At 37.1% G+C, this 27906-nt stretch overlaps 2 protein-coding genes across 3 annotated transcripts in view; one reads left to right on the top strand and one right to left on the bottom strand.

Moving 5' to 3' along the window:
- Positions 1 to 27906, bottom strand: part of capns1a (calpain, small subunit 1 a) — a 218874-nt gene that overhangs the window by 90028 nt on the left and 100940 nt on the right. The window lies entirely within an intron of this gene.
- Positions 1331 to 26707, top strand: kptn (kaptin (actin binding protein)). 2 transcript variants are annotated; one of them, XR_009826282.1, is made up of 12 exons: positions 1331 to 1758; positions 4921 to 5003; positions 5091 to 5175; positions 5260 to 5314; positions 9496 to 9574; positions 10115 to 10188; positions 12662 to 12768; positions 18035 to 18142; positions 18234 to 18297; positions 18384 to 18519; positions 19178 to 19356; positions 23478 to 23617. XR_009826282.1 is itself a non-coding variant. In XM_062048321.1 (12 exons), exons 1-12 carry the CDS (start codon positions 1557 to 1559, stop codon positions 23625 to 23627), a joined length of 1317 nt encoding a protein of 438 aa, XP_061904305.1. In that variant the 5' UTR covers positions 1331 to 1556; the 3' UTR covers positions 23628 to 26707. The 2 variants fall into 2 exon arrangements, 1 of the variants encoding a protein (XP_061904305.1); XM_062048321.1 differs by having other exon boundaries at positions 19183 to 19356; positions 23478 to 26707.

Here is a 27906-nt window from a genome sequence, read left to right as displayed (position 1 = left end):
GCTTCTTCATAGGAAGACGTGTTGGTGGGATTGAGGAGGTCTTCGAAGTATTCCCTCCACCGATCCACAACATCCGCAGTCCCTCGAGGTCAGCAGAACACCATCCTCACCATACACGGTGTTGACAGTGCACTGCTTCCCCTTCGTGAGGCGGCGGATGGTCTTGATAATTTTTTTTTTCTTAGACTTAGACAAACTTTACTGATCCACAAGGGAAATTGTTCCACACAGTAGCTCAGTTTCAAAGGATGGAAACGGTAAGGATGGAAAGGATAATGCAGGTATTAAGTAGACTAAAAATGTACCATAGTAACAATATAAAATATAACATATATGTAATATTTACATATTACATAAACAGTATATAATATATGCTGATATATTATATTATTATATTATTATATATTATATATACAATACATAACAAATCCCAATTACAGCTGCAGCAAAAAAAAAAAAAGGGCAGTATAAAATAGAGAGTAGATCCAGCAGAAAATATACTTTATAAACAGAGAGAGGTAGCGAACATAGAAGCGGTCAGGTAATAGACAGATATCATCTATTGCTGTATGGCGAGTGATTATACAGCTGGATGGAGTGCGGAATGAAGGAGTCCATCCATCCATTTTCTACCGCTTGTCCCTTTCGGGGTCGCGGGGGGCGCTGGAGCCCATCTCAGCTGCATTCGGGCGGAAGGCGGGGTACACCCTGGACAAGTCGCCACCTCGGAATGAAGGAATTTCTTTTAAAATGTTGCAGGTTAGCATAAATAAATGAAAAATAAAAGTAAACATCCATCCATCCATCAATTTTTTACCGCTTATCCCTTTCGGGGTCGCGGGGGGCGCTGGAGCCTATCTCAGTTGCATTCGGGCGGAAGGTGGGGTACACCCTGGACAAGTCGCCACCACGGAATGAAGGAGTTTCTTTTAAAATGTTGCAGGTTAGCATAAATAAAGGAAAAATCAAAGTAAACATATGATAAAATAAATAAATAGAAATACATTAATATTTTATCATTTTTGTTCAATGGAATTTTTTAATTTACAAATTGCAACAGTTTTTTAAAATGTGTTTTTAATTGTAAACCCTTTCTGGCAAATACCCTTCTGGTCAGCAGGTGGCGGTAGTTAGCCCACGAAATAAAATAATAAAATAAATAAATATAAATACATTTATATTTTATCATTTTTGTCCAATGTAATTTTTTAATTTACAAATTGCAACTGTTTTTTTTTTTATGTGTTTTTAATTGTAAACCCTTTCTGACAACGACACTTCTGGTCAGCAGGTGGCGGTAGTCAGCCCACGTGCACAGCTGTTCACCGAATAAAACAAAGAAGAAGCAACAAAGCGGAAAAAAAGAAAGTAGCAATAGATATGTCAATATTATGTACTTGAACACGCTCGTTGTTGTTTATAAGATCAATTTAATGATGTCGTTGACGTTTCCAGATGATTCTTAACGGCAAGAAACATCAAACGTGAAGAGGGAAGCTATGAAATAAATAGTACTTAGTCCGTGTTGATTGGGAGGATAGGTGACATCCTTCATCATGTTCCCAGACTTGTATCCGTTTGTGGAGGATAGTTTTAGTCGCTTCCCCTCGCAGAGTAACATCTACGGACTGTGTCAGGCGGGGGAACACGAACTGCTCGCTGCGACGCTCAAAGGGAAAGTGGTGAGCTTCACCTACCAGGAGCTGCAACAGAAGATAAGACCAGTCGCCAAAGAGGTTCAATTCACCTACATACCAGGTAGCGACACAATACTTTGCTAAATGTTCTATATACACATGAATATCGTTTTAGATACCGATACATTCGATATCTAACATTCCGAATGTTCTGAATAGTATTGAGAATCATTCGATACCACAATGAAAATCAAAAACTTAACTTATGCACTTTAAAATGTATTACTTCATTAAAAGGGTAAAGTATTTTAAAGTTAAAGTACCAATTATTTGTCACACACACACGAGGTGTGGCGAAATTATTCTCTGCATTTGACCCATCACCCTTGATCACCCCCTGGGAGGTGAGGGGAGCAGTGAGCAGCAGCTGTGGCCGCTCCCAGGAATCATTTTTGGTGTTTTAACCCCCAATTCCAACCCTTGATGCTGAGTGTCAAGCAGGGAGGTAATGGGTCCCATTTTTATAGTCTTTGGTATGACTTGGCTGGGGTTTGAACTCACTACTTACCGATCTCAGGGCGGACACTCTAACCACATCTTTTTGCTCGCAATTAAATTTGCAATTTTAGCTGCCAAGAGTATCTATACATTCAAAAAAGAACAGCAGTATTCTACAACTTTCCAGTACTGTATATTAAAACAAACATCACTGTGATTATAGATATGATCATGAATAACAATTCAGTTCAGTTTCAGTTTATTTCGAGCATGCATACGATACAATGTAATGCATCACCTATTTCCAGTTGTTTCATTACAGCATGTCCGAAAAGGAGTAGGAAGAAGCAGAGCTTATTAAATCCTACCCCTTTTCATACCATAGCAATTTTATCCAATTTCCTTGTTCTCTGTAACAGAACAGTGAACAAATAAATAATATACCATAGTAAGCAAACAAATAATAAATACATAAATAATCTTTGTCTCAATAAAAAGGAAAAAATAAGGGTTCAAGATGTTCATCATAATTCTTGTTCTGTGTACTTTGTGAACACTTGTAGTTTGAAAGGTCTCTTAAAGTGAATCATATTGATGCTTTGTTTGATTTCTTTGGTTAATCCGTTCCGTAATTTAATTCCACATACTGATATACTAAAGGTTTTAAGTGTTGTACGAGCATACACATGTTTTAAATTAGATTTTCCTCTAAGGTTATATTTCTCCTCTTTTGTTGTGAAGAATTGTACATTCTTGGGTAGCAGGTTATAATTTGCTTTATACGTAATTGTAGCTGTTTGCAAATGCACCAAATCGTTGAATTTCAATAATTTTGATTTAATAAATAAAGGGTTTGTATGTTCTCTATATCCAACATTGTGTATTATATTCTAAATGATCTTTTTTGTAACACAGTTAGTGAATGAAGCGCACATTTGTAGTTGTTTCCCCATATTTCTACACAATAACTCAGATATGGTAACGCTCATGAGCAGTAGTCAACAATAGTCAACTATTGCACATTCTAAAAAGAACAGCAGAGATGTGGAGCTATCAAGTACATAAAACAAACAATATTGGTTCAATATGGTTTTGGCGTGACCATCTGTGATGTCTTGTAATTTGTCATTAAATAGGCTAAAACAAATGCTGAAACATATTTAAAGGGGAACTGCACTTTTTGGGGAATTTTGCCTGTCGTTCACAATCCTCGTGACAAACAAGAAGACACAAGTTTTTTTTTTGCATTCTAATTTGTAATAAATGGCTCGTTACCATTAGCAATGCAGCTATTGTTAGCAATCCATTCTGTCTCTAAATCACATTAAATATGCATCCAAAAACTGCCAACAATACTTCATTTACATTAGGTAGTAATAACCAAGCTGTAGCGACAATGTTATTGTAAGAGCAAACACTGAGGAACTATTTTTCGAGCGTAGTAACACATCACCTTGTGATGGCATGCTACGGCATTAGCCGTAAGATAGCTTCTTGCGTTGGGGAATGGCTTTTGACTTTGTATTGCAAAACACAATGTGATAGGACACCAATCTGTACTGACTGAAAAACATAAACAATCATATTGCAGTATTATCCCACATTTCGTGTTTTGTTTGCACACCGCTAGCTCAAGAGTTTTTGTAGTCGTAATAACAAGCATGACATGCTGCATGTATCATGATCAATATTATAGAGACTTACTTAATGGACAGTTGTCTGTTTTGGTCCAGCTGGGACGTTTCACACTCTTGTTTGTGCTCGCTTCTATAAGCAGCAGTTCATCGTCTGTATATTCAGGTTGAAAGTGAAGTTTGTGAATCGTCATTTGTCCAAAACTAGTCGTCTTAATTGTCTTTTACCAAATCTGTCTTGATTGGCGCACACACTTGTTTGTTTCCGTAAGTAGGAACACACATTTGTTGCCAGAAGTCGGAAGTGGAAATAAATGCGCACAGGAAACAAGTTCTGGTAATGATTAAAATGTCCAAAATAGGGTAAATATTGTGCATTTTACATATTGTTATGAACGTGTCTGTTACTACATTATATATGTACTTGCAGTGTGTATATAAAATGTTGATGGAGGGTTTTCAAGTTGTTTTAGAGGGCCTTGAAGGCTACAATGGTGACTCCCATTAGCCGCATTATGCAAGTGGTTTTTTTTATCTTCTCTAGAATTATAAAAAAAAAACAAAACATGTGTTCTTTCATCAACCCATTTTCTACCGCTTTTCCCACGGGGTCACGGGGGTGCTGGAGCCTATCTCATAATTATTGTGAACGAAAAAAAAGTTCAGTTCCCTTTTAAAGACAAATCTTTGTTTTTTTAATTTGTTATCAGTATGAACATTTCAGCCTTTTCTCATTATGTTTTGCCTTTTGTTAAAATTTTAAATTTTTGCTGTTTTTTTGTTTGTTTATTTATTTTATTTCCGTAATATAAAAAAAAAGAGCTGCATCAGCCAATGATCTGCAGGCCACACTTTGCCTTTCTGGTGAAATAAGTAAAACAGTGGTGCTTAAAGTGTTGCCAAACAACAGAAGAGTGTCTCTAAGCTGTGTTTTTTAAAGGTTGAGCCGCACGCTTCCAGAGGTTTTGCATTGTTTCTTTGGTAATGCACACTCCCTGGGCTTGTGGTGGCGGAGCTCTGCTCTCACTCGCACGGTGAATACTTTTGTGACCGCTTGTATTTGATTACCGAATAGATACATCACTCAAGATACACCTCTCTTTCACTTTTTGATGTGCAATGTGATTCTTTAAAGCTTCTCCTCTATGTAGTTGATGCAGAGATTGTGTCCATTGATGCGTTCATCAAGTCTTCACCCAAAAGAGGCCTGGTGGTTGGCATTACATTCATTAAGGTATTTCATATCCAGCATAGAAATGTTTAAATGTATTCATGTGCATTTATTAAGTGGAATGTTCTTTTTAACATGGTCTCCTCACAGGACTCTGGTGACAAAGCTACCCCTTTCCTGAATATCTACTGTGACTATGAGCCCGGCTCAGAGTTCAACCTGGAGTCTATTGCACGTGAGTGAACCTCGCTCCACTCCACATCCGTCCTTGTAAACACAGAGGCATCATGAATTGATTTTAACCAGCCTGTCTGAACAGAGAGTTGCCTGAATCTGGAGTTGCAGTTCACACCCTTCCAGCTGTACCACACAGAGTAAGTTGGGTTGGTTTATATATGGTATAATAGCTAAATATTGTGGAATTTAGCATCACATTTACAATATGAAATAAAGTCAAACAAATACAGTGGATTTCCAAAGCCCTCATTGTACAAACTTTTCCGTTTACGGACCACAGACTGAATAAAAAATATATTCTTTGGCGTACAACCTTTTCATCCGCCCATTGTGTGCCTGGACAGCACAGCCATTTTATGATCGATCTCTGTTTCTCATTTAGTCAGCAGAGCAGTGCTGTTGTTAGCTACTGGGCTATGTGCTACTTTGTATGCTTTTAAGTGTTTTTTTTAGCCTTTTGACATCATTTTTAGAGTTTTGCTGGCTTAATATGAGTCCTAAGAGAGCAATAGACAAACAATGTGTGATTAGAAAAATTCAGGAAGTACTCACAGTGTTGTCGACACCGCCTCTTCTTCCCTTCATTGCATACCAAGAAAATCAACTGACAATGTCAAGTGGATTTAATTTTTAAATTTTTAACCATTGTTGTGACCTGGCTGTTAATTGTCTGTGATTTCAAACTATGAGTGCCCCACACGGACAGTGATAGTTTTTGTGGGTCGGCAGGGCAGCTGCAAATGAGGACAGTTCAGTTAGTTGTTGTTGTTTTGGCTTTGTTATTCAAAAGTTGACCCATTACCCCCTTATGTTTGTTTGATATACAGTACTGTATAGCGCGTTATGTTGTGTTTATAGTGTAAAAAACTTTACTCCAAAATATGTACTTTTGTCAAGGCTGGGACTCATTGTTTATGTTTTTATTGTCGCTTCGCCATATGAACATTTCTGTTTACAAACACTGTTCAAAAACCAATTAAGTTTGTAAATTAGGGTTCCACTGTAAATCCATTCCAAGTCCAAAAGTCAGTGATATGATAGTATATATCTGATAGTATATATCTGTATCATGAATCAATCTACTGTTACCATTTAGTGGTCAATTGTACGGAATATGTACTTCACTGCGCAATCTACTAATAAAAGTTTCAATAAAAAAAAACCCATCATGAAACATTTATTAGCCGTGCAAAAAGGCATACAAACAAATGTCCGCAACATTGCTCTCATTTAACAGTGATCCCCAACCACTGTGCCAAGGCACGTTAGTGTGTTAAGAGAGATTGTTAGGTGTGTAGTGGGAAATCTCACTTAATTGGTACGAAAATAATAGTTATTTTGTATATATATATTTAGTACAAATAATGCAATATTGTTCATGCCAGAAATGTTCATTTTCGTGACAGGCAAAACTATTTAATAGGGATGTAACGGCATCAAAATCTCACTGTAAGATATTATCATGGTATTAAGGCCACAGTACGATATTATTGTTGTATATGTCCAAAAAAAGAAAAGACTTAAAAATGCCATAGTGTGTAAAATGAAGTGCCAGGAATGTTTAGGATAAACACACTTACTGTAATTGAACACAAACATAATGCTAACATGTTCTAATCATATGTATTACTACAAAAAATCATTTTTAAGTACAAACAATTTTGCAGCAACATCTACTGTTTCAATCAAATATGAAAAAACTTACTGTTGAGTGTCTTTAAAGTGACAATGTAAACATCCAGTGTAGAACAATGATGTTCACTTTAGTGTCTTTCAACTTTTTACATTCTGACAAGTAATGTCCTCCACAGTGGACATATACGTTTGGAAAATGCTGTTTCTCAGAAAATGTAACTAACAGTTTAACTTTTAATAATATAAATACTTCACAAACTGATGTTTAGCTTTGTTGGCTTCAAATATATTTTCTAGGTGAAAGTTTGAGGCAGCAACTTGTCCCAGAGTGTAACCTGCCTTCTGCCCTCTGAATAGGCTACAGCCCCCGCGACATCGAGAGAGACAAACAGGGGTAAAATGGATGGACGGATTGAGGATTCATCAAGTAGCTTTTCAGTTTACTCCTATTACCCGCTGTGTACAGTTTTTTTTGTAAATTTTCCTCCGTGCGGTACAATGTGTACGACCAGCTGGCTGTGTCGCCTTCAAAATCGCTTGATACAAAAGTGGCACACTTTGCTTTGCAAAACACAGACTTTTGTTTTTTACCTCCGGCAAAGAGGTTTTGCTTTTGTCAGGGTTTGTTTGTCTGTTTGTTAGCAACATAACTAAAACGGTTATGGATAGATTTTGATGAGTTTTCAGGAAATTTCACTTCCTGCTTACGGTGTTCCACGCCCCCTGCCTTGGCGCCCTGGGCTGCACAGAGGATTCTGGGAAATGTAGTTTATTTTCAGACCCAGCCAATGCTAAAGCGCCAGAAACAAACTACATTACAAGTTTTTCTTAGATACCGTCACAGCACTATTGTGAAGACTTTGAAACCGTAATACCCGCAATATCAACAATGCCGTTACACCTCTACTATTTAATGTTTTTCCACTAGGGGTGGAAGATACACTAGATCTCCTGCCATTTATGGGGGTTACATTCCAGGACCTCCGGTGAATGGTGAAAAAATTCCAAAAATGGTTGCAGTCATAAAAAGCTCTTAAAATGCCTATTTTAAGTACCATAAACAAGGCACCTCAAATAGGCTTTTCATCACCCAAATAATAAAAAAGCTCTGTCTCCCTTGAAAAGTGCTCATTCTTCTAGTACTTCCTTTTCTTTGCAAGGGACAACAGCGAGGCAAATGCGTCACAATGAAGCGGCAGTAAGAAAAGACAAATTAATATTGACCACCACAAGAAGGTTTGTTGCTACTGGTTAAGCCCTGCTCTGAATTCCCACAAGTTAAGCGTTAGAAGTGGAAGACAGGAAGTGTTTCTTGCGTCATTTAATAGCAGGATTAAATAAATGTTCTTGTCAGTCATGCACAATCTTTTATCTCTCTGGCTGGAGGCAGGATCGCTAGCTTACACTCTCAGAATGCACCGACCGAGAGCCCCGCTAGTGAGAAGCGCCACAAACTAACAACATTTACGAGGAAAAATATTATTGCAAACCTAAATGTCCGATGTGGGACCATTTACGCCTCAAACGAGGGAGCAAGGTGAGCCCATCAACATGGTTAAATGAGCAAGTATGCCATATTTGTTGGAAAGTCATAGCAACAACAAAACAAAACACACAATCCAGTTTTTCCAACTGAGGAAAAAAACTGCAATTCAAAATGTTCTATATCTATTGTAATGCAATTTTTGCTAACAGAAATTGAGAGTCAATTTTATATTATTGTGTATGTACTTATTTAGGATAATCAAAAGTTGGGATTTTTACTAATTACAATGGGGAAAAAAATACCAACGAGCAATCATAGTTTATTGCGTTTGAAAGCAATACTTGCACTATTGTTATTATATGATTACATTAGTGCTAAATTTGGTCTCAACATAATGCTGACAATAATACAATTTTTCAGCAATAATACCATTTGTCAGCAATAATTTTATGAGATGATATATCGTTCAGCAAAATGTGTTATTGGCCTAGGGATGGCATGCACCTGTTGACATGTAAACAGCATTTTAGTTTTTGTGTTATTTTTCTAATATAAAATATGGGTCTGGGCTAGATAAATGTCTAGATAAAGGTTTGGAAACACTGATATTCAATTATAAATATGATGTAATGAAATTAATGATGTCAAATGATTACATTTTTAAATCAGATTAATCGCACTTTTGAATTTGCATTAATCACAGATTTTTACTCACATGTATCATTTAAATTAACTTTTAGATAGACCCCAATATTTGGACACAAATGCATTTTTATTGTCAGAATGTCATGACGGATTTTTTTTAAATGTCATTTATTTGCCTAAAACTTGGTAACAGTTTTATTTAAATTCTAAATTTAAGTTTTATTTAAATTATCCAAATTTGAAGCCAAATTTGCCAGTGAGCTCATTAGTGGAGTCTCCTAACTCATCTTTGCACTGACTTATGCATTGACCTAAGCACTGACCGTATAACAACCTCTCAGGTAACCATCCACGGTAAAGGTACAGGAGCATCCATCCATCTATCCATTTTCTACCGTTTGTCCCTCTCGGGGTCGCAATTGTGTGATTAATCTGCGTATATACTGTACATGATTAATGCCATATTTTTTGTGATTAATCACATTAGTTAACTTATTTTTGACAGCCCTAATTGAAATATAAATGATGTCTGCAAAATTTCCTTTGTGTTAGAGTGCAGAGTGACGATGGAGGCAGAGAGACTGTTTTTCTTCTCAGTGGTCACGACCAGAGGATCCACCTGTACAAAGAGGTGAGATCATACCATGTATTTGTGCGAGAGAGCTTTTTTATAACTCATGGGAAGGAACTAGATTTGGTCCAAAAAAATGTTTGGTCAGCACACCTTATTTTCTTAAATCTTAAAGGGATTATTACTGTTTTATTAGGAATACTGTAGATAACCCCATTAAAACCTGGTAGCTGAGGTAAGCCCTCGACCAGTTTGCTAATTATTTAACAAATTTGCAAGAAATATGGTAGTTTTAAATGACACAGAGAACAGTAAGGATTATAACTCTGAAGTCAGCTGGTGTCTGACTGTGTTGCCATGGTCATAAAATAAATATGATATAGCCAATAAGCACATGCTATACATCCACATAAGTGAAAAATGTCAGTTAAAAGCTCTGCAAAACCAATTTAAGGAAAACAGAAGACATTTCAAACATGAATAACCTTAATGTGTAGAGTGTTGTGACTGAGTGTTGCTTTTCATAGAACTATACAGGATTTGAATTTGCATATCAATACTTAGTTTACGTTGCATGATTGAGCCTCATGTTTTCAACAGAATGCTTCATTGCACCAGTTTGAAGAGCAGCCTGTGGAGAAGCTCTTCCCTGAACTCAAGGAATTACCCAGCAAGTTCGTCTTCCTTTAAATTCTGTGTGTGTGTGCATGTGTATACTTGTGTGTGTGTGTGTGTGTGTGTGTGTGTGTGTGTGTGTGTGTGTGTGTGTGTGTGTGTGTGTGTGTGTGTGTGTGTGTGTGTGTGTGTGTGTGTGTGTGTGTGTGTGTGTGTGTGTGCGTGCGTGCGATATTTGACCATAGAATATTAATATGGATATTTGGTAACACTTTAGTATGGGGATCATATTCGAAGTAACAAAGACTTAATTTAGAGTTATTTGGACACTAGGGGAACATATAAGGGTTAGAGTTATTGTTAGGGTTACTAATAAGCAATAATTCTGAGGTTATTGAGGGAAGACTCTTAGTTAATGGCTTACTGGTTGTATAATAAGGCCATGCAGAATAAGGCATTAATAAGTACTTAATAATGACTAATTAAGAGCCAATATGTTACTAATTTGCATGTTAATAAACAAGTAATTAATGGTGAATATGTTCACCGTACTAAAGTGTTACCGGATAATTATTTATTTATTTCGGACACAACAAACCAAAAATAATATTCTTCCACACAATTCCAATTCCAATACAAAGTTGTCATTTGTCAAAAAAAAAAAAAAAACTTTAGTAAAATTAAAAGAAAATTTTTAAAATAAACATATTTAGTGTCTGAACATTAGCAGGAAGAAGCAAAGCTTATAATGTCTTGCCCCATCACTCAGATATGATAATCAGATTTTTGATCAACAGTACAATACATAATCACATGTTATATAACAATATTCAGTATATTATTACAAGATACATATCATATATAATTACATCGACATGTACTTGCGAGGATTCATCATGTTATCAAATGTGTAAATATATTACACCTTCTAGATATGTTATGTTTCATTCTCCTTTTTGTACCTATAAAAAACATCTAAAAAATGTCATACCACTTGTCCTACAAATTACAGCGTTTATTGTTATTTTTTGTTAATTTTTAAATTGCTGTTTAATTGATGTTTTTGTGTTTCAAGTATATTGGCCAGACGTTGCTGTCAAAGAGGCCGGAAAGGGGGTTTAATTTGACCTTTGACAAAATCAACAACATTTTTCCAATAAGTGATCATTTAAATCCAATGAATCTATTTCAGAAACCCTAATAAATGAACACAAAACACATTTTATAGAGAATAATTATAGTTTTACATACAGAAATATAACAATACAGAAACATACAGAATATAATCAAATACAAAAACATTTTAAATGCATGCGGAATTAAACCTAACTTCACTTTTACCTTTTATTGATGACTTGTGTATTTCTTGAATGCAATAGTGTTACTTACCTAATTTATTAGAGGTGAATAATAAATATTGTAAAGTAATTATCGGGCATAAAAAGGGATTATGATGTCAGACAGATAAATCCGAAAATGTTGAAAAATAGCTACGATACGTTCAAATGAGGCGAGATTACCCGTTCTGCGCTGTAAGTGGGTTAGCAAATCAAGCGCGGCTTTTCACCTACCTGCCCTGTTGTGAACCTCCCCTGAGCTCATTGTAAACAAACATGGCGTTGATCATGTCGGAATTCTTTACTGTATTTACACCAAATGTTCTGAAAACCTTCCACGAGGAGGTAAAAAAAACATCTCAGATCAATACATCAAATCTTATCAGCAACCTGAGGAGCCAGGATCACTACATCCGTGTTTTGAAAGCCCATGAAGATGTCTGCTGCTAAGAAAGGTGTGCACAAACTACAGTTAAATCTAAATAATAATGAAAAAAAGATATAAAGAAGTTATAGGTTTTGAAAAGCTGGAAGTTATCTGTATCGATATCAGCTTGAAAAAAAAAATTGCATCTCCATTCTTTATCAAAGTGCTGTCACTCGCAACTTTCTTTGGACCCTTGGTAGCTTATTTTGCATGTATTTTTTTTTAAATTACAAAGCTTTAGACACCAACGCGTGGGATTTTTTGTTTGGCCGAAGAATGACAAGCAGGCAGTCGGACTAGTTTGTCACACGTAATGCTTGGCAGTGCGATATTAGAGACGGTATACTAAACTTTTGCAGAGGTTTTTGTCGGTAAGGAATCAAACGAAAAGGGGTGTGTACGAAAACCGGGTACTACTCTACATGGAATTAAAAAACATCATATTTTCTTTTTCCAATGGTGTGGTCTACAGGTCCAGTGGGAGAAAAATCCTAAAACATTGTAACCAAAGCATGAAAGAACAATATATTACAGTATAAAATGACTTGTGTAAATCAAAGAGATTTGTAAGTTCAGTATTTATTTTATTTTTTTTTAAACCCTGTTAAATTTAGATGTTTTCTGTTTGATTTTTTGTTTGATATTTGTTTTAAAAAGCGATAAACTCGTGAAATAACGTCTTACAAAAGTCTGCTTGTAAAAAGAGAATTTAAAGTAAAAAAGTTGCATCAATCCCTCATGAAATATTGTGCGTGTTCTTCCCTGCAGTGTGCTGTGGTTGGACATGTTGAGCATTGCTGAAGACAGAAGACTGTCTGCGTTTGGCTGTCAGAATGGATGTGTTGGATTGGCTCTCGTCAAGCAATTTGAACCAGGTGAGACAGAAGTCCTCACAAAATATGCCATAAATAAAAGAACAATATACCCACATTTACACTTTGTTGTAGGGTTGTACGGTATACCAGTACTAAGTAGAATATGCAATTCCGGAAGGAATTGCGTGTGAATGGCGTATGTGTGCCAAACGCAGATACGCGCAAGCTGCCGATACGCGTGAGTGGAACTGAAATGTTTGTATGGCGAGGATGAGTGGATTGTGTGGCTATTGGAACGGTTCGAATTGGACAAGAAATTTGGGATATGAAGATGGTTTGTATATTACCCATTCATTTTCAGTTGGGTAAAATTCCTAGTAATTTCGGGTAACCGGGAATTTTTGGAATTGGGAAACACGTTGGCTTGAATATGAATATCCATCCATTTTCTACCGCTTATTCCCTTCGGGGTCGCGGGGGGCGCTGGAGCCTATCTCAGCTGCATTCGGGCGGAAGGCGAGGTACAGCCTGGACAAGTCGCCACCTCATCGCAGGGCCATGAATATGAATATATATATATATATATATATATATATATATATATATATATATATATGTGTATATATATATATATAATTATCAGGAAATTGTCATTGAAATTAATGGGCCATTTTTGAAAGTTCCACATTTTTCTGCGCCATTTCTTACCAGATTCCAACCGTTCAACCATCCATACGCTCTACTAACCCTGAATATTGAAACCAAAAACATGTTTCCCAAAATTCACGGTTTTCCTGGAATTTCCAGGAATTTCTCCCCATTGAAAATGAATGACAATAAACAAACTCCTGCAAACTCCACTACGAGGAAACACACAAAAATGTTACCCGATTTTATTCTGTTCATCTTTCAATTTAATTTAGCCTTCATTCTTTGTACATTGTGAGTGACTTAGTTATTAATTTTGGTACAGGCTCTGGTGTCCCATCTCTAGGGGAAACACCGAGTATGATGTTTACAATGATGCATCAAATTGACACAGTCATTGCTGTACATTCAATAATAACGACTATCATGTAACTGTCTGATTCACACACTGATCATCAGGAGTAATTGGGAGTTTACAATCTAGCTCAAGAATGCTTAGTCAGGACAGAGGGGAAACCGAGAGCAAAATCAGCAGACCTCAAATTGCTGCATGGTCACAGTACTGTTCGAGCACTGCCCCCACATCATTTAAAATGTTTCTTACAACAATCAAGTCATGCTGAAACGGTTTTCATACACGTTAACTTTTGTAAGTATTTAGTTTTTGGGTGATGCCTTTCAGTTTTTAACTTGTGGTGACTTTGCTTCAGTTGAATCAGCAAAATTAGATGTAATCAGTGGGTCAACAGGAAGTCTGTAAGCGTGAAGTATTTCATTTGGGAATAATGCTGATCAGGTAGATCTTCTGGTTATGTTGGCGCTGTGGTAATTTGTGGAATCTAATTTGAGTGCTATTGTTTGCTGATTTTTTTTAGTATTACTTATAGTGATCAGTACTGTTCTTAAGGTTGATATGGTTTTATCAAATGCCAAACAATAATAAATTATACTGGTTGTTTAAGGCTTAAATCATGGCTGAGAAGAAAAGTCCACCAGTTTGAAAAATGGTGTACAACTGAATGGAATGTTCAGTGGCCTACTTTTGTGCAACTGGGAATCTCCCTTGTTTCGTGACCCAAAGATTGGCACCATGGAAGCATACTGTATGTTTTGTTTACTGTTTTTTAGGGCTACATGATTTTGAGAAAAAACCTAATTGCGTTTTTTCTCTCCAAATTTGCGATTGCAATTTGATTTGCAATTTTTATATTTTATACATAAAAATAAGGCATGTGAAATGTCCGCGAAAAACGCAGAAATCCGTGTTTTTTAACATACATTTTTACGTCAAAATATCACTTCTGCACTTTTTGTTTAACGTTTGCCTCAGCCGCAGGTACTCACTGTTCGTCTTGCCTAAACAGCGCACTGAGTTGCAGGAAGAGGAAACTATCAGGAACACCAAAACAAGGTCGCTAGTTAACAAACCATCCAGTTAGCTTACTTGTTATCGCGTCCGTTCGCTCCTTGAGCTACAACGTTGACGGCTGTCTAAATTAATGCTAATTATATTTGTATGATTACTAACTAAACACTGTTAGTTCTGAAGTAGTTGTAGTGCTACAGTATTTATTAATAGCCAGCGAGAAGGTATATTTTTGATGTGATGTATCGACCCTGAGAGGGACAAGCGGTAGAAAATGGATGGATGGATGGATTGTAAACACAAGTCACAACACCGTAAGTACAGTGTATTACCGGAGGGGGCGTGGTTACAGGATAGAGTTGCTAAATGGGAAACATTTGTTTTAGTGCTTTGATTGCATGGTATAAACTTTTGCATTGCATTTTCAGTGATAATAAGGCAAGTAAATGATCTACTAAAAACCCCCAAAATTATGTGGTACATTACAAGGGACATGTAAGTGTCAAAAAGAGAGCCAAAAAAAATTGGTAGATGAGAATAAATCTAACGGCAAAATATAATGTAGAAATATACCCAATGGAAGGAAATGTAGTCTTGATTTCCCCCCCAAAATGTTGGGGGTTTGCGTGGAAGCACTTTGTGCTGATAGAAATGTTCCTCTTTTTTTTCTTCTCAATTTCCATTTTTTTTAAAGGTTGCTCACATTCCTGTATATTCCCTTTTTTTTTTACCTTTTTATTTACTTATTTTTCCTTCTATTTACCTTATTTTAAATGTTTTGACTTATTTTACCTTGTATTTAATTTTACCTTTTTTATCTTCTATATTCCTTTTTTAGCTGTTTTATTTTTTGCATTTTTCTACCTTTTATTTTCCTTATTTTACCATTGAATTGCTTATTTTACCTTTTATATATTTATTATTTCACCTTCTATTTATCTCTTCTTTTTTTTTTAACCTCATTTTACCTTCTGTTTACTTCATTTTACCTTCCATATTCTTTATCTTCTTTTGTTTTTGGTTTTTTTTTTCTTACCTTTCTTAACCTTTTCTTTTGTTTACCTTCAATTCAACTTGTTTTACCTTCTTTTATACGGTCTGGATTTTATAATTTTTTTATGAGTTACTCATTAAACGATTAATTGAAGCTAAAGAATTAAAGCAAAGCTATTTCCAAATCAAATAAATCGATTTATTTGTCTAATTACAAATCCGTCCAGTAGATGGCAGTGCTATTGTACATAGTTAGCATTAGGAAGCTGGATAGCTCTGAACAAGCTTCATAAATGTTCCAGCAGACAGATGGTCGGTCATTAGACCAAACAACAATTTTACTCACTGTGGAAACCTGAAATGGTAAACAGCACAACACAAGTAAGTTAACACGTGACAACAATAAATTACCATTCACAAGACACATCATCTACTGCTGCACAAAGTAAAACCAACCTCTGTAAGTCAATAACTTCATGTTCTGTTGTTAAATGAGGTAACAATATGAGATAATGTAGCACATTTCTTATGACACAAAGCGAAAAGTGAGCTTTTTACCTGTCCACACAATAACAGTGAGTTTTGCGTTCGGTTCAATTATGCAAATTAGAGGTTGATGTAGTCCGAATTCTGCAGACAAACATTACAACACAAGCAGGTTTTAACAAACTTCATTGTGCACAGTTAATGCACAGGTCTTGCATGTAGGATTAATTATGTTGCTGTTGTAACGCTAGTCTAATAATGGCACAATCGTGTATCGTTTATCAATTTCTTCTCAAATTGTGCCAAACGTTTGTACTTGAAGTGCTGTTAAATTTTCAATTTTTTTTTGTGGGTTTTATTTTATATTGGTAAATTATATAATTTTTAGGGGTGTCCCAATCCGATAGTGATATCATATATTGATCAGCCAAAAAAAAGGATTAGATTATATCAGCTGGCGTGTAAAATGTCAGCTATGATACAAGCAGTCCTGCAGAATCAGAATCAGAATCAGAATCAGAAATACTTTATTAATCCCCGAGGGGAAATTAAAATTTTCAGTACAATCCCATTCAAGATCAGACAAACATTACAGGGAGATGGATCAGGATCGCTGAGGGGTCTGCCAACTTCCGGTGCCCCTTACAAAAATGGGGAGATACAGGTAAACAATGGGGGTGAGAGGAAAAAAAATAAAATCGGTCAAAGCTCCGGGGGCCCAGACTGAGGCCAAGGGAAAAAACAACTCATAATCATAGCACACATCCCTCTTACATGTGTGTAAGAGGGATGTGTATATTTGAATGTATATTTGTATAAAGCTGGGCAGACAGCTAACATTTAAATGTCCTCCAATTAACATTCAAAGTTGGTCTTGTCTAGGGTGTACCCCGCCTTCCGCCTGAATGCTGCTGTGATAGGTTCCAGCACCCCCCGTGAAAAGCGGTAGAAAATGGATGGATATTACTTACACATACAAAGTCTCCAAGGCAGAAAAGCGTATTAGAAAGTATCCAGTAAAGAGTGTCAGCATCATTCAACTTACTGTGTCATGAGGTTAGCTTAAAGAATTATTGTGACCACTAGGTGTCACCACCGACAGCATACGTACATTTGAGAAGGTTAATTATAAATAGGTTAATGTTTTTCATACCTACCCTTATTATTCGTGTATGTAATTTTACTTAATTAAGCCTTTTCTAAAATTACACACTACACAATAATAAAAGTATGTATGATTCTTGCTGATATCGTATCTGATCAATATCGGTACCAACCAATTACTCAAGGCTCCAATATCGGTATCGTAAGTAAAAAAAGTTGTATCGAGATATAATTTTATTTTTGTTGTTTATGTATTTGAATAACTAGATTGTTCAACTTGCATGTCACAAAATTGTGTCAAAATAAAAAGGTCTGGTGTTTTTTTGCAAAATGTGCATGTTTTACCTTTTTCCAGTACCGGTTCAGGCACTGTTTTATGCACCAGCATCATTTTAAAAGTAGGGAGTTGGCACTGGTATCGGATAATTGCTTGATTTATTTATTTATTGAGTGGTCTTTATTATAGGACTATACAATACATGTTTAATAGTTTTTTCCATTACAAACCAACAACATTAATTTGCAGTGTTAAGGCTTGCAAGGGACTTTCCACATCAGAAGATAATTCAAACCAGTTTATTACAATGCTTTTTTTCCCCTCTTCCAGTTTAATAATGTGGTTTAAACATAGATTTCAATTTGCCCAGAAAGAAAAGACTACAAAACATATTTATTTGTTGTTAATTTAGGTAGTAAACATGTTTTATTTAATGACTACATTGTGTCCAGCGGAGGTTTTGCAGAGCTGGCGAGTTCAGTTCGACAGTCCAATCTCCATTGTGCTGCTGTTTCCTCTTACCTGCCAAACTGAACCTGATCCATCCAGCAGAGACAAAAGTATGTACGTTATGTCCACCTTCTGTCACTAACAGTAGAACTGAGTGGACTTAAATTAGCTGAGTTTGGGAAATATCTTTTTTTTTTTCAGTTTTGGGAGTTAAAGGCTACAACCTTCTGGTAACTAGCACAATAGAGATGGCTGTTGTCTACAGGTAAAGTATCACATTTGCAATGCCTTGTTCTGATTTTAAAACAAAACAAAAACACCCTATTTAAATTGTATTTTTGTGTGTGTCAGAAATGTGCAGGAAGGAGGTTTGTCCCACTCTATGTGCCTCTCTGAGAGCGATCAGTGGGATGCGGTGCTTTGCGCCCTCGTCATCGACCTGGACTTTGATGGGGAGAAGGAAGTGCTGCTGGGAACATATGGACAGGTCATAAAGTGATAAATATACTTTACATGATAAATACGCTCAATCAGTGCTGTGCGGTGACGTTCATGGCTGGTGTGAAGGCACTGACTTATTTTTAAACATTACATTCTAGTGCTCTAATGTCTCTCTTTAAAGGAACCATAGCGTTCAGATGACCAAAATTTCCCCAACAAATTCTCTTCATGTGTTTTTTGTTCCTAATAATGAATCTGGCCGTCATTCCCATCAAATGAATTTGTTTTTGAGTAATGGATAAATGCTGTATCCAACTGTTTTTGGAATGCCCCTTTTCTTTCGACTCAATATGCCGCCCCCTCTTGGTGTGACGTCATCTACAGAACTGGAGCCCGTTTCCCACAATAGACAGTGTCTATTGATATTGGTATCTTATAGAAAGTGAAAAGGTTGGATCGGGACACCCCTACAATGATTTTCATGTTCATATCATTTTCCTACGGTATTCCCTTAAATTACATACAATCGTTTGAGCAAAAATAAAGTCAATAGTAAAAATAAGTAAAGAAAATAAAACTATTAGCTCTTCAAATCCTAACTACAAATAACAAAACATAACACATAGGCTTGTATCGATCCAATACTGATACCACCATAGATGTCTGGATCACCCCTATTTACTTGACAATCTTTGTTCTTCAAGTGCAGGAACTTCTCTGTTATAAGTTCCAGCATACAGCAGAAGGGGAAGATGGACACTTTCAGTTTCTGTGGCGACGAAGCTTCAAAAGCCCTTTGCTGTCAATCATCTACTTAGACTTGACTGGCGACGGTTTGAGAGAGTTGGCTGTCCTGACGCTGAAGGGACTGCATATTTTACAGGTACAGTATGAGGAACAAAAGTGAAAGAGATTTACGAATGGAATAAACCATCTCTAATGTTAACGATACTGCACGTCTGACCAACTGAATGATTTCCAGTTTATTCAGGTAAATTCCCCTGGAACGGTTTCAATTTTGGATTATTTAACCCTTGAACGTGTCACACAGGCACAAACACGCCGCCAAAATATATACAGTAGTACCTCGACTTACATGCTGAAAGGGGAAATGCACTTTTTGGGGGAATTTTGTCTATTGTTCACAATCATTATGTGGTACAAGAACGCAGATTTTGGGGTTTTTTGTATTCGAAAAAGCCCTCTAAACATCTTTTAAAACTTCTTTTAACGTTGCATATACATGCCGTAAGTATATATATAATGTAGTAACAGACACGTTGATAATATGTAATATTTGCATTATTACCGTATTTTGGTCATTTTTTAAGTATTACCAGAACTTATTTCTTGGGCGCATTTATTTCAGTGCACATAGCACTGAAATAAGGATTCACAACCTTATCCTTTTGAAACTGAATATACGGAGGATGAACTCCTGCTTATAGAAGCTGAGCGAGCACGAAGAGAGAGTGAAAGGCTGGAAAAAACGAGAGTTGTCAGTCAAGAGAGTCAGGACTGGTGTGACTTTGTGGTGTAAATGTGGGGATTGGAGCCAAGCTACGACGACAAAATGAAGAGCTGGCACAAAATGTTATTATGAATGGAACGCCTTCATGTATGTGGCGAGGGGGACAATGCTGAAAGTAAAAGCACGAAAGACAAACTGTTTGCGCTAACACACCCTGCAGTGGGACAACATTTTTTTTCAACATACTCAAAATCAACTTGAAACGTTCACGCTTGACCAAACAGACAAATGTCCATCGAGTGAGTCACTATAATATTGATCATGCTACATGCAGCATACATGCTTGTTATTACAACTACCTACACTATCGAACAAGCTGTGTACAAACAAAACATGAAATATGGGCTAATACTTTACTGATACCATAATATGATTGTTCATGTTTTTTAGTCAGTACATAATCAATCAATCAATGTTTATTTATATAGCCCTAAATCACAAAAGTCTCACAGGGCTGATATGATGTCCTATCACATTGTGTTGTGCATTACAAACTCAAAAGCCATTTAGCTGATGTTGAGATGCTATCTTATCACTTGCCGTAGAAGTGTGATTGTCTCTGTGAGCAAGACAATGTATTACTGCGCTAGAAAAAGAGTTCCTCAGTGTTCGCTCTTACCATAACAATGTTGCTACAGCTTGGTTATTATACAGGTTACAGAGCATAAATGAAGTATTGTTGGCGATTTTTGGAAGTATTTATATAGTGATTTAGAGGCAGAATGGATTGTTCCCATTAGCAGCATTGATAGCCACCGGGGGCGGCGTGGCGCGGTTGGGAGAGTGGCCGTGCCAGCAAACTGAGGGTTCCTGGTTCAATCCCCACCTTCTACCAACCTCGTCACGTCCGTTGTGTCCTTGAGCAAGACACTTCACCCATGCTCCTGATGGGTCGTGGTTAGGGCCTTGCATGGCAGATCCCGCCATCAGTGTGTGAATGGGTGAATGTGGAAAAAGTGTCAAAGCGCTTTGAGTACCTTGAAGGTAGAAAAGCGCTATACAAGTATAACCCATTTATCATTTAAAATGAGTGAAGTGAAGTGAATTACATTTATATAGCGCTTTTTCTTTAGAGACTTAAAGCGCTTTACATAGTGGAACCCATTATCTACATCATTGAGCTACATTTTAATCAGTGTGGGTGGTACTGGGAACAGGTGGCTGAAGTGTCTTGCTGCTCAAGGACACAACGGCAGTGACTGGATGGCGGAAGCAAGAATCGAACCTGGAAAACTAAAGTTGCTGGCATGGCCGCTCTACCAACCAAGTCTCGCCGCCCCAATGAGCTGATTATTAAAAATTAACATGCACAAATTAAGACAAACATGTTTCTCATAAGGATTGTGAACGATAGGCAAAATTCCCAAAAAAGTGCAGTTCCCCCTTAGTTGGTTCTGTGACAGAGCTCCTAACTCAAAACACTTCTACCTCCAATTAACGTCTCCCATCGAAAATAATATATAAACATTACAATTTGATCATGTAACATGCCTTTTAAATAGAAAAACAAACTTTTTGATTAGAATTTGTAAATGTAAATGTAAATGCTGTATGTGCACAAGCCGCCGATACGCGTGAGCAGAATTGAAAAGCTTGAATGTCCAGGGTGAATGGAGTGTGTGGATGTAGAACTGTTCGAATCCATTAGAGAAATGTGGAGGTTTGTAAATTGCCCATTCATTTCCAATGGGGGAAAATTCCTGGTAATTCTGGGTAACCAGGGAATTTTCGGAACTGTGAAAAATGCTGGCTTGAATGTCCTCGGTGAGTGGAGTGTGTGGATATTGGAACGGATAAGAAATGTGGGATATGAAGAGGTTTATATATTGCCCATTCATTTCCAATGGGGATAAATTCCAGGAACTGGAAATTTTGGAAAATGGAAAACATGTTTTCGCCTTCCATATCCAGGGTGAGTAGTGTGTGTGGATGGTTGAAAGGTTAAAATTGGGTAAAAAATGGCGCTAAAGAGAAATTTGGGAGTTTTAGAACTTTGAAAATGCCCATTAATTTGAATATAAATTTACAGAAACATTTGGGAAAACCAGGAAAATAAAGATAATATCACAATTGTACTCGATAATATGAATGGGTTGGTGATGGAAATTGTTGGATCGGTTGAGAAATGTTGACGTTGTAACACTTTGTAATTGAGAATTGGTATTTCGGAATTTCAGGAAAATTGGGAATTTGTACAAAAAAAAAAAAAAAACTTGATGTCCCAACCGCGAAGTATGTTTAGTTGTTGGAATGGTTGGAATTGGCTGAAAAATGTGGAAGGTGAAAACGCTACAACAAAGGGGGAAAATCAGGATTCTGAGACTTCCTGGAATTTTTTCAAACATGGAAAATGCTAGTTTGATTGTCCAAAGTAAGTGTAAGGTGTTGAAAGAGAAACGGTTCAAATCGGGTGAGAAATGTGGGAATTGTGCAGGTTTCAAAAATGCCCCATTCGTTTTTGATGGTAAAAATGTTACGGAAAACCTAGCATTAAGGGTAATCTGGGGAAATTTGAAGAAAAAAAAACAGAGGAAGTCCACGATTCCCCGGCCAAGCGGAACGTTTTAATACTCAAAGAGTTCCAATCGAATGTAAACTGTGGGCGCTTCAAGGTGCCTAAAGTTTTTGGGCGGAATAATAGTAAAAAATAGATTATTTTTTTGGTGTAGAACAACATTTGAGTGAATGCTTCAGCATTCACACAATAATAAATATTGTTTCAAAACAATACAATATAATGTACTACAAACAACTATAGTTTTTTTATGAAGTAATGTAATAATACTGTACATCATTTAGCTTGGAGACGGGACATCTATGATATCTCCTTCCAGCTGCTTCTCCGTCTAACACACCTTCAGCAGCTTCTTTATATTTTCATGGATAAATGTCCACTGTTTGGATATCATTTTAGCGTCCTTGGCTAGCGTTATCGACTCATTCTGCTTCAGTGTGGTGTAGACTAGCAGTGCTATGCTCCAACAGCTTTGCCAAGTCAGCTAGCTACATGCTCGGACATGTTTTTAATTCAATGAATATCCTCCACTTCTTCTTCTCAGCACTGTCCTTCACACATATTTTCTTCCTTCCGATGTTGGAAAAACAATTTTTGTCCATTTTCAGTTGTAAGTGAATGCTAGCGAGTCAGACAGGATGTTTTGGTCGGATCTTTCGGAGTTCACCGTGACATTTTGTTATGCCAGCTAATGGCGGGGATGCTTGTAACTCAAATTTGTTTTTGCAACTTAAAGCATAAAAATTAGCCGAAAGACTGCTCTTATCTCAAAACACTCTTAATTGAAGGTACTACTATATTCAACATGTGACATTATTCCATTTGCAATTTTAACTCTAAACAGTTAAATATGTGCAACACCTTCAAATAATCTAAGACCTTGATGTTATATTTGCATACACATTAAGATGAAGCTTAGTTGTTGTTTTTATCAAATGTTTTCTCTCTGTCCTTTTAGCATAGTCTCACCAGCACTGCCGATCTGGTCGTGGAGCGTCTTGCCAAGAGGGTGGCGGCGCGGACTGCCAACTCCAAATGGGTGTTGGCCAAAGGTCAAGATAGCGATGAGAAGAAAGAGGACCGTACATTTCATGCATCTTTAAATTAACATAAAGTATGTTCTAACTGCATCTTCATGTCACCTATCACCACATTTGGTACAGTCACAATTGCATACCTGCCTTAAAATTACATTCATACAGTATATTTTCTAGGGCTGTCAAAATTAACAAGTTAACTCGTGATTAATAACCAAAAATGATCGCATTAATAATGTACACACTTAGATTAATCATGTAATTGATTTTGACCGTACAAGCGCTTCTACCTTAACCGCAATACGTTCAGTGATCAGATCTATGTATATGTCAGTACAAAAACAAGTGAGGAACTCCGACTCGTGTGCTCGCTGGAAAATTTCACTCCAAAATACAGCCTGGAAAAACTTTAGATAAAACTGTTGTCAAGTTTTGTACAAATATGTGGTGCATTCAAGTACTGTACAACATTTAAAAAAATTGCCGGATGACATTCCGAGAATAAAATGGCATTTGTGTATAAATATCGGGGTCTTTTATTGAGCTAGTTTCAATGATGCAAGCAAGAGATTCATCATAATCCATCCAAATTCCAAAATGTGATTAATCTGATTAAAAAAATTAATCATTTGACAGCTCTAATATTTACATTAAATGACATTTCAATGCTTGATTAAACTGTGCTTAATCAACTGAACACCTGACCAACAAGTAATTGAATATTTGATGCAACTTTTGTAATGATCTATTTGGCTTCTTCAAGCCTATTTTAAATACATGCCCCTAATTGTGTTCCATTTAGTATATACTGAGTGATTATTACAGGGGAACTGCACTTTTTTTTTTATTTTGCCTATCGTTCACAATCATTTTAAGAGACAAGAAGACACTTTTTTTTTTTAAAACAAAAATCGTCTCGTTTAATTCTACCTCTAAATCACTTAAAAGATGCATTAAAAAATCGCCAACATTACTTCATTTACATTCCGTAACCTGTATAATAACCAAGCTGTAGCGAAATTGTTATTGTAAGAGTGAACACTGAGGAACTCTTTTTTTTTTTGCGTAGTAACACATCGGCGTGCTTCGGTATTAGTCGTAAAAGCTAACCACGGAAAGAGATAAGATAGCTTCTACGTCAGCACGAAACGCGTTTGAGTTTGTAATGCACAACACATTGCAATAGAACACTAATTTGTACTGACTGAAAAACATGAACAATCATATTACAGTATCTGTAAAGTATTTCATGTTTTGTTTGTACAGTTTGTACAGTGATGTGTTGCACGTATCATGAGCAATAGTATAGTGACTTACTCGATGGACAGTTGTCCGTTTAGTCAAACTGGCAGGTGATGTTTCCTGTAGATTTTGGTAAACAATCCATTAATTCGGCATAGCTTGGCTCAAAGTTCCAGATAAGCAGCATGACCATGTCGCACTCTTTCGGCTTCCGTCTGCTCCAATGTTTCAGCCTCTTCTTCTTGCTCGCTTCTATAAGCAGCAATTTATCCTCCGTATATTCAGCTTCAAAAAGATAAGGTTGTGAATCCTCATCTGTCCAAAAATAGTCGTCTTTGTTGTCTGTTACCAAGTCTGCCATGATTAGAACACATTCACGTTTGATTCCAGGATTAGGAAGTTGGAATTGCGCTGCTATGGAAACGGAAATAAATGTGCCGAATAATTGGTTCTGGCTGTGCATAAAATTACCAAAATAGGGTAAACATTGAACATATTACCGTATTTTTCGGAGTATAAGTCGCACCGGAGTATAAGTCGCACCTGCCGAAAATGCATAATAAAGAAGGAAAACAACATATATAAGTCGCACTGGAGTATAAGTCGCATTTTTGGGGGAAACTTGTTTGATAAAATCCAACACCAAGAATAGACATTTGAAAGGCAATTTAAAATAAATAAAGAATAGTGAACAACAGGCTGAATAAGTGTACGTTATATGACGCATTGATAACAAACTGAGAACGTGCCTGGTATGTTAACGTAACATATTATGGTAAGAGTCATTCAAATAACTATAACATATAGAACATGCTATACGTTTACCAAACAATCTGTCACTCCTAATCGCTAAATCCCATGAAATCTTATACGTCTAGTCTCTTACGTGAATGAGCTAAATAATTTTATTTGATATTTTATGGTAATGTGTTAATAATTTCACACATAAGTCACTCCTGAGTATAAGTCGCACCCCCGGCCAAACAATGAAAAAAACTGCGACTTATAGTCCGAAAAATACGGTACATATTGTTATGAATGTGTCTGTTACTACATTATACATAGACTTGCAGTGTGTATACAAAACGTTGATGGAGGGTTTTGAAGTTGTTTTAGAGGGCCTGCAAGCGTTTTATCATCTTTAAAATCCCCCCCAAAAAAAGAAGGCGTGTGCTCTTGTCTCTAATAATGATTGTGAACGATAGGAAAATTACAAAAAAGGTGCAGTTCTCCTTTAACGACAACAACGTTTTTCGGTGACGTGTAATAAACCACATGCTCCATTAGATAGAGCAGCTCTTCTTAATCATGCTTTCGCCAACTTGCTTAGAATCTTGCACTGTTTGTCAAATGAGAAAAAGAAATTATCATTTGCCAAGTATTTGTTGCAGTCCTGCTTGATGATGAATAAAATACTTTCGGGCAACTTGCTCTGTAAATCTGTTTTGGGGTTGGGGAGAAACTAAATTATAATATTGAAGTCCATATTAACCTCAGATAATTAACTGATGAATAATAATACATTATGGACTTTTGTATCAATGTTTTGCTTTATTTAAATGTGGGTTTTCAAAAATAACGTGTGTGATTGATCACAATGTCAGACTTGTCACTGACAGGTTGGTTATGTTTTTAGTTTTTCCTCTGTTTGTGTTTTATTTCCTGTCAGCGCTCTTACTTTGGTTCAGTTTCCTGCTTGTCTCCCTGAGCGCCGTTTCCCCTCACCTGCGGCTGATAAGCAGCCTGCCCACACCTGGTGTCAATCAGCCGGCTACTATTTATACCAGCCTCGCCCTCCAGTCAGTACTGGAGTATTGTATGCTGTTAGCTGTTTCCAGTTTGCCTGTTTCCTGATTCCTGTTTTCCTGCATTTTATTTTTGACATTAAAAGTCATGTGTTCCTGCATCAAGCCTGCCATTTCTGCAAGCAGGAAACTGAACCAAAATAAGGGCGCTGACAGAGGAAAAACTAAAACATAACCAACCTGTCAGTGACAAGCCTGACACACAAAATATATTGCATTAATCATGTATACACGCAGATTAATCACACAATTTATTTTGATTGCACAAAGGGACAAGCGGTAGAAAATGGATGGATGCTCCTTTATCTTAACGGCGAATGGTTACCTGGAATGTGGCGCAGGTTGTTATATGGTCATTGATTAGGTCATTGCACGCTTCAGTGCAAAGATGGGTGAGAAGACTCTGATTATTGTGTTCGCTTGCAAATTTCACTTCAAAATAAACTTTGACAATAAATACAACTCTTATCTAGTTTTGAGCAAATAAATCACATGTATTGTGGCAAATGCAAGAAACACAGCGTTGTTTCTTTGAGGTCTTTATTGTAAGACTGCCAACATAAGAATGCACAAACAAACACAATATGCACTTTTATAGTGTGCCCAAGAAGGTACATAAAACCACACCCATTCTGCTGCGTGTGAGCATGGTCCTAGTGCCCGCCACACAGCCCCCCCCCCCGAACACCCAGACAGCAAGTTATGGGGAAAAAGAAAACCTGTCAGGGGGCCTCACTCGCCTGCCGTAACGGCTACAATGTCCATCCCGCGAAGCGGGTGTGCCTTGTGGAGCAGAACAAACATCAAGGTCCGGGGGAGGCGAAAGACATTCAACCCGAACAGATTTTGGGGGGCGACCTCGGCGCGGGACTTGGCCCGGCAGTATTTCTTCACCTGCAACACAATGCGCCGGTTTAAGTCTGTCCAGAGAAACGCATTCCCTGCGCCCGCCCATATCCAGCACAAAGTTTTTAGGACCGCGTTCCAGCACCCTAAATGGGCCATCGTAAGGCGGTTGGAGGGGAGAACGGTGGGCGTTGTGACGTACGAAGACAAAACGGGCAGATTTAAGCTCCGATGGCACTAACGACTTAGGGAAACAGTGGTGAATCGGGCCGGGAGCCAAGGACCCCCTCGACAAAAAGGGAAACGGTCGCGGGGTACAACCCTCAGGTAAAAATTCCCCCGGAACGCGGAGTGGCTAACCGAACACCAATTCAGCGGGGGCCGCTGCAAGATCCTCTTTAGGGGCTGAGCGCAACCCGAGCATAACCCAAGGTAAACGGTCAATCCAATTGCTATC

This window comes from Entelurus aequoreus, linkage group LG05, assembly GCF_033978785.1.
Source record: "Entelurus aequoreus isolate RoL-2023_Sb linkage group LG05, RoL_Eaeq_v1.1, whole genome shotgun sequence".
In the NCBI taxonomy this organism is placed as follows: Eukaryota; Metazoa; Chordata; class Actinopteri; order Syngnathiformes; family Syngnathidae; genus Entelurus; species Entelurus aequoreus.
Note: the sequence above shows the minus strand (reverse complement) of the source record. Positions and strands in the feature narration are given on the sequence as shown.

Coding starts and splice junctions, on each gene's coding strand:
- kptn (XM_062048321.1), top strand. CDS start 1,557: ATGTTCCCAGACTTGTATCCGTTTGTGGAGGATAGTTTTAGTCGCTTC. Junction 10,189..12,661: donor CTCAAGGAATTACCCAGCAA/GTTCGTCTTCCT, acceptor TCTTCCCTGCAG/TGTGCTGTGGTTGGACATGT. Junction 18,298..18,383: donor GAGATGGCTGTTGTCTACAG/GTAAAGTATCAC, acceptor TGTGTGTGTCAG/AAATGTGCAGGAAGGAGGTT.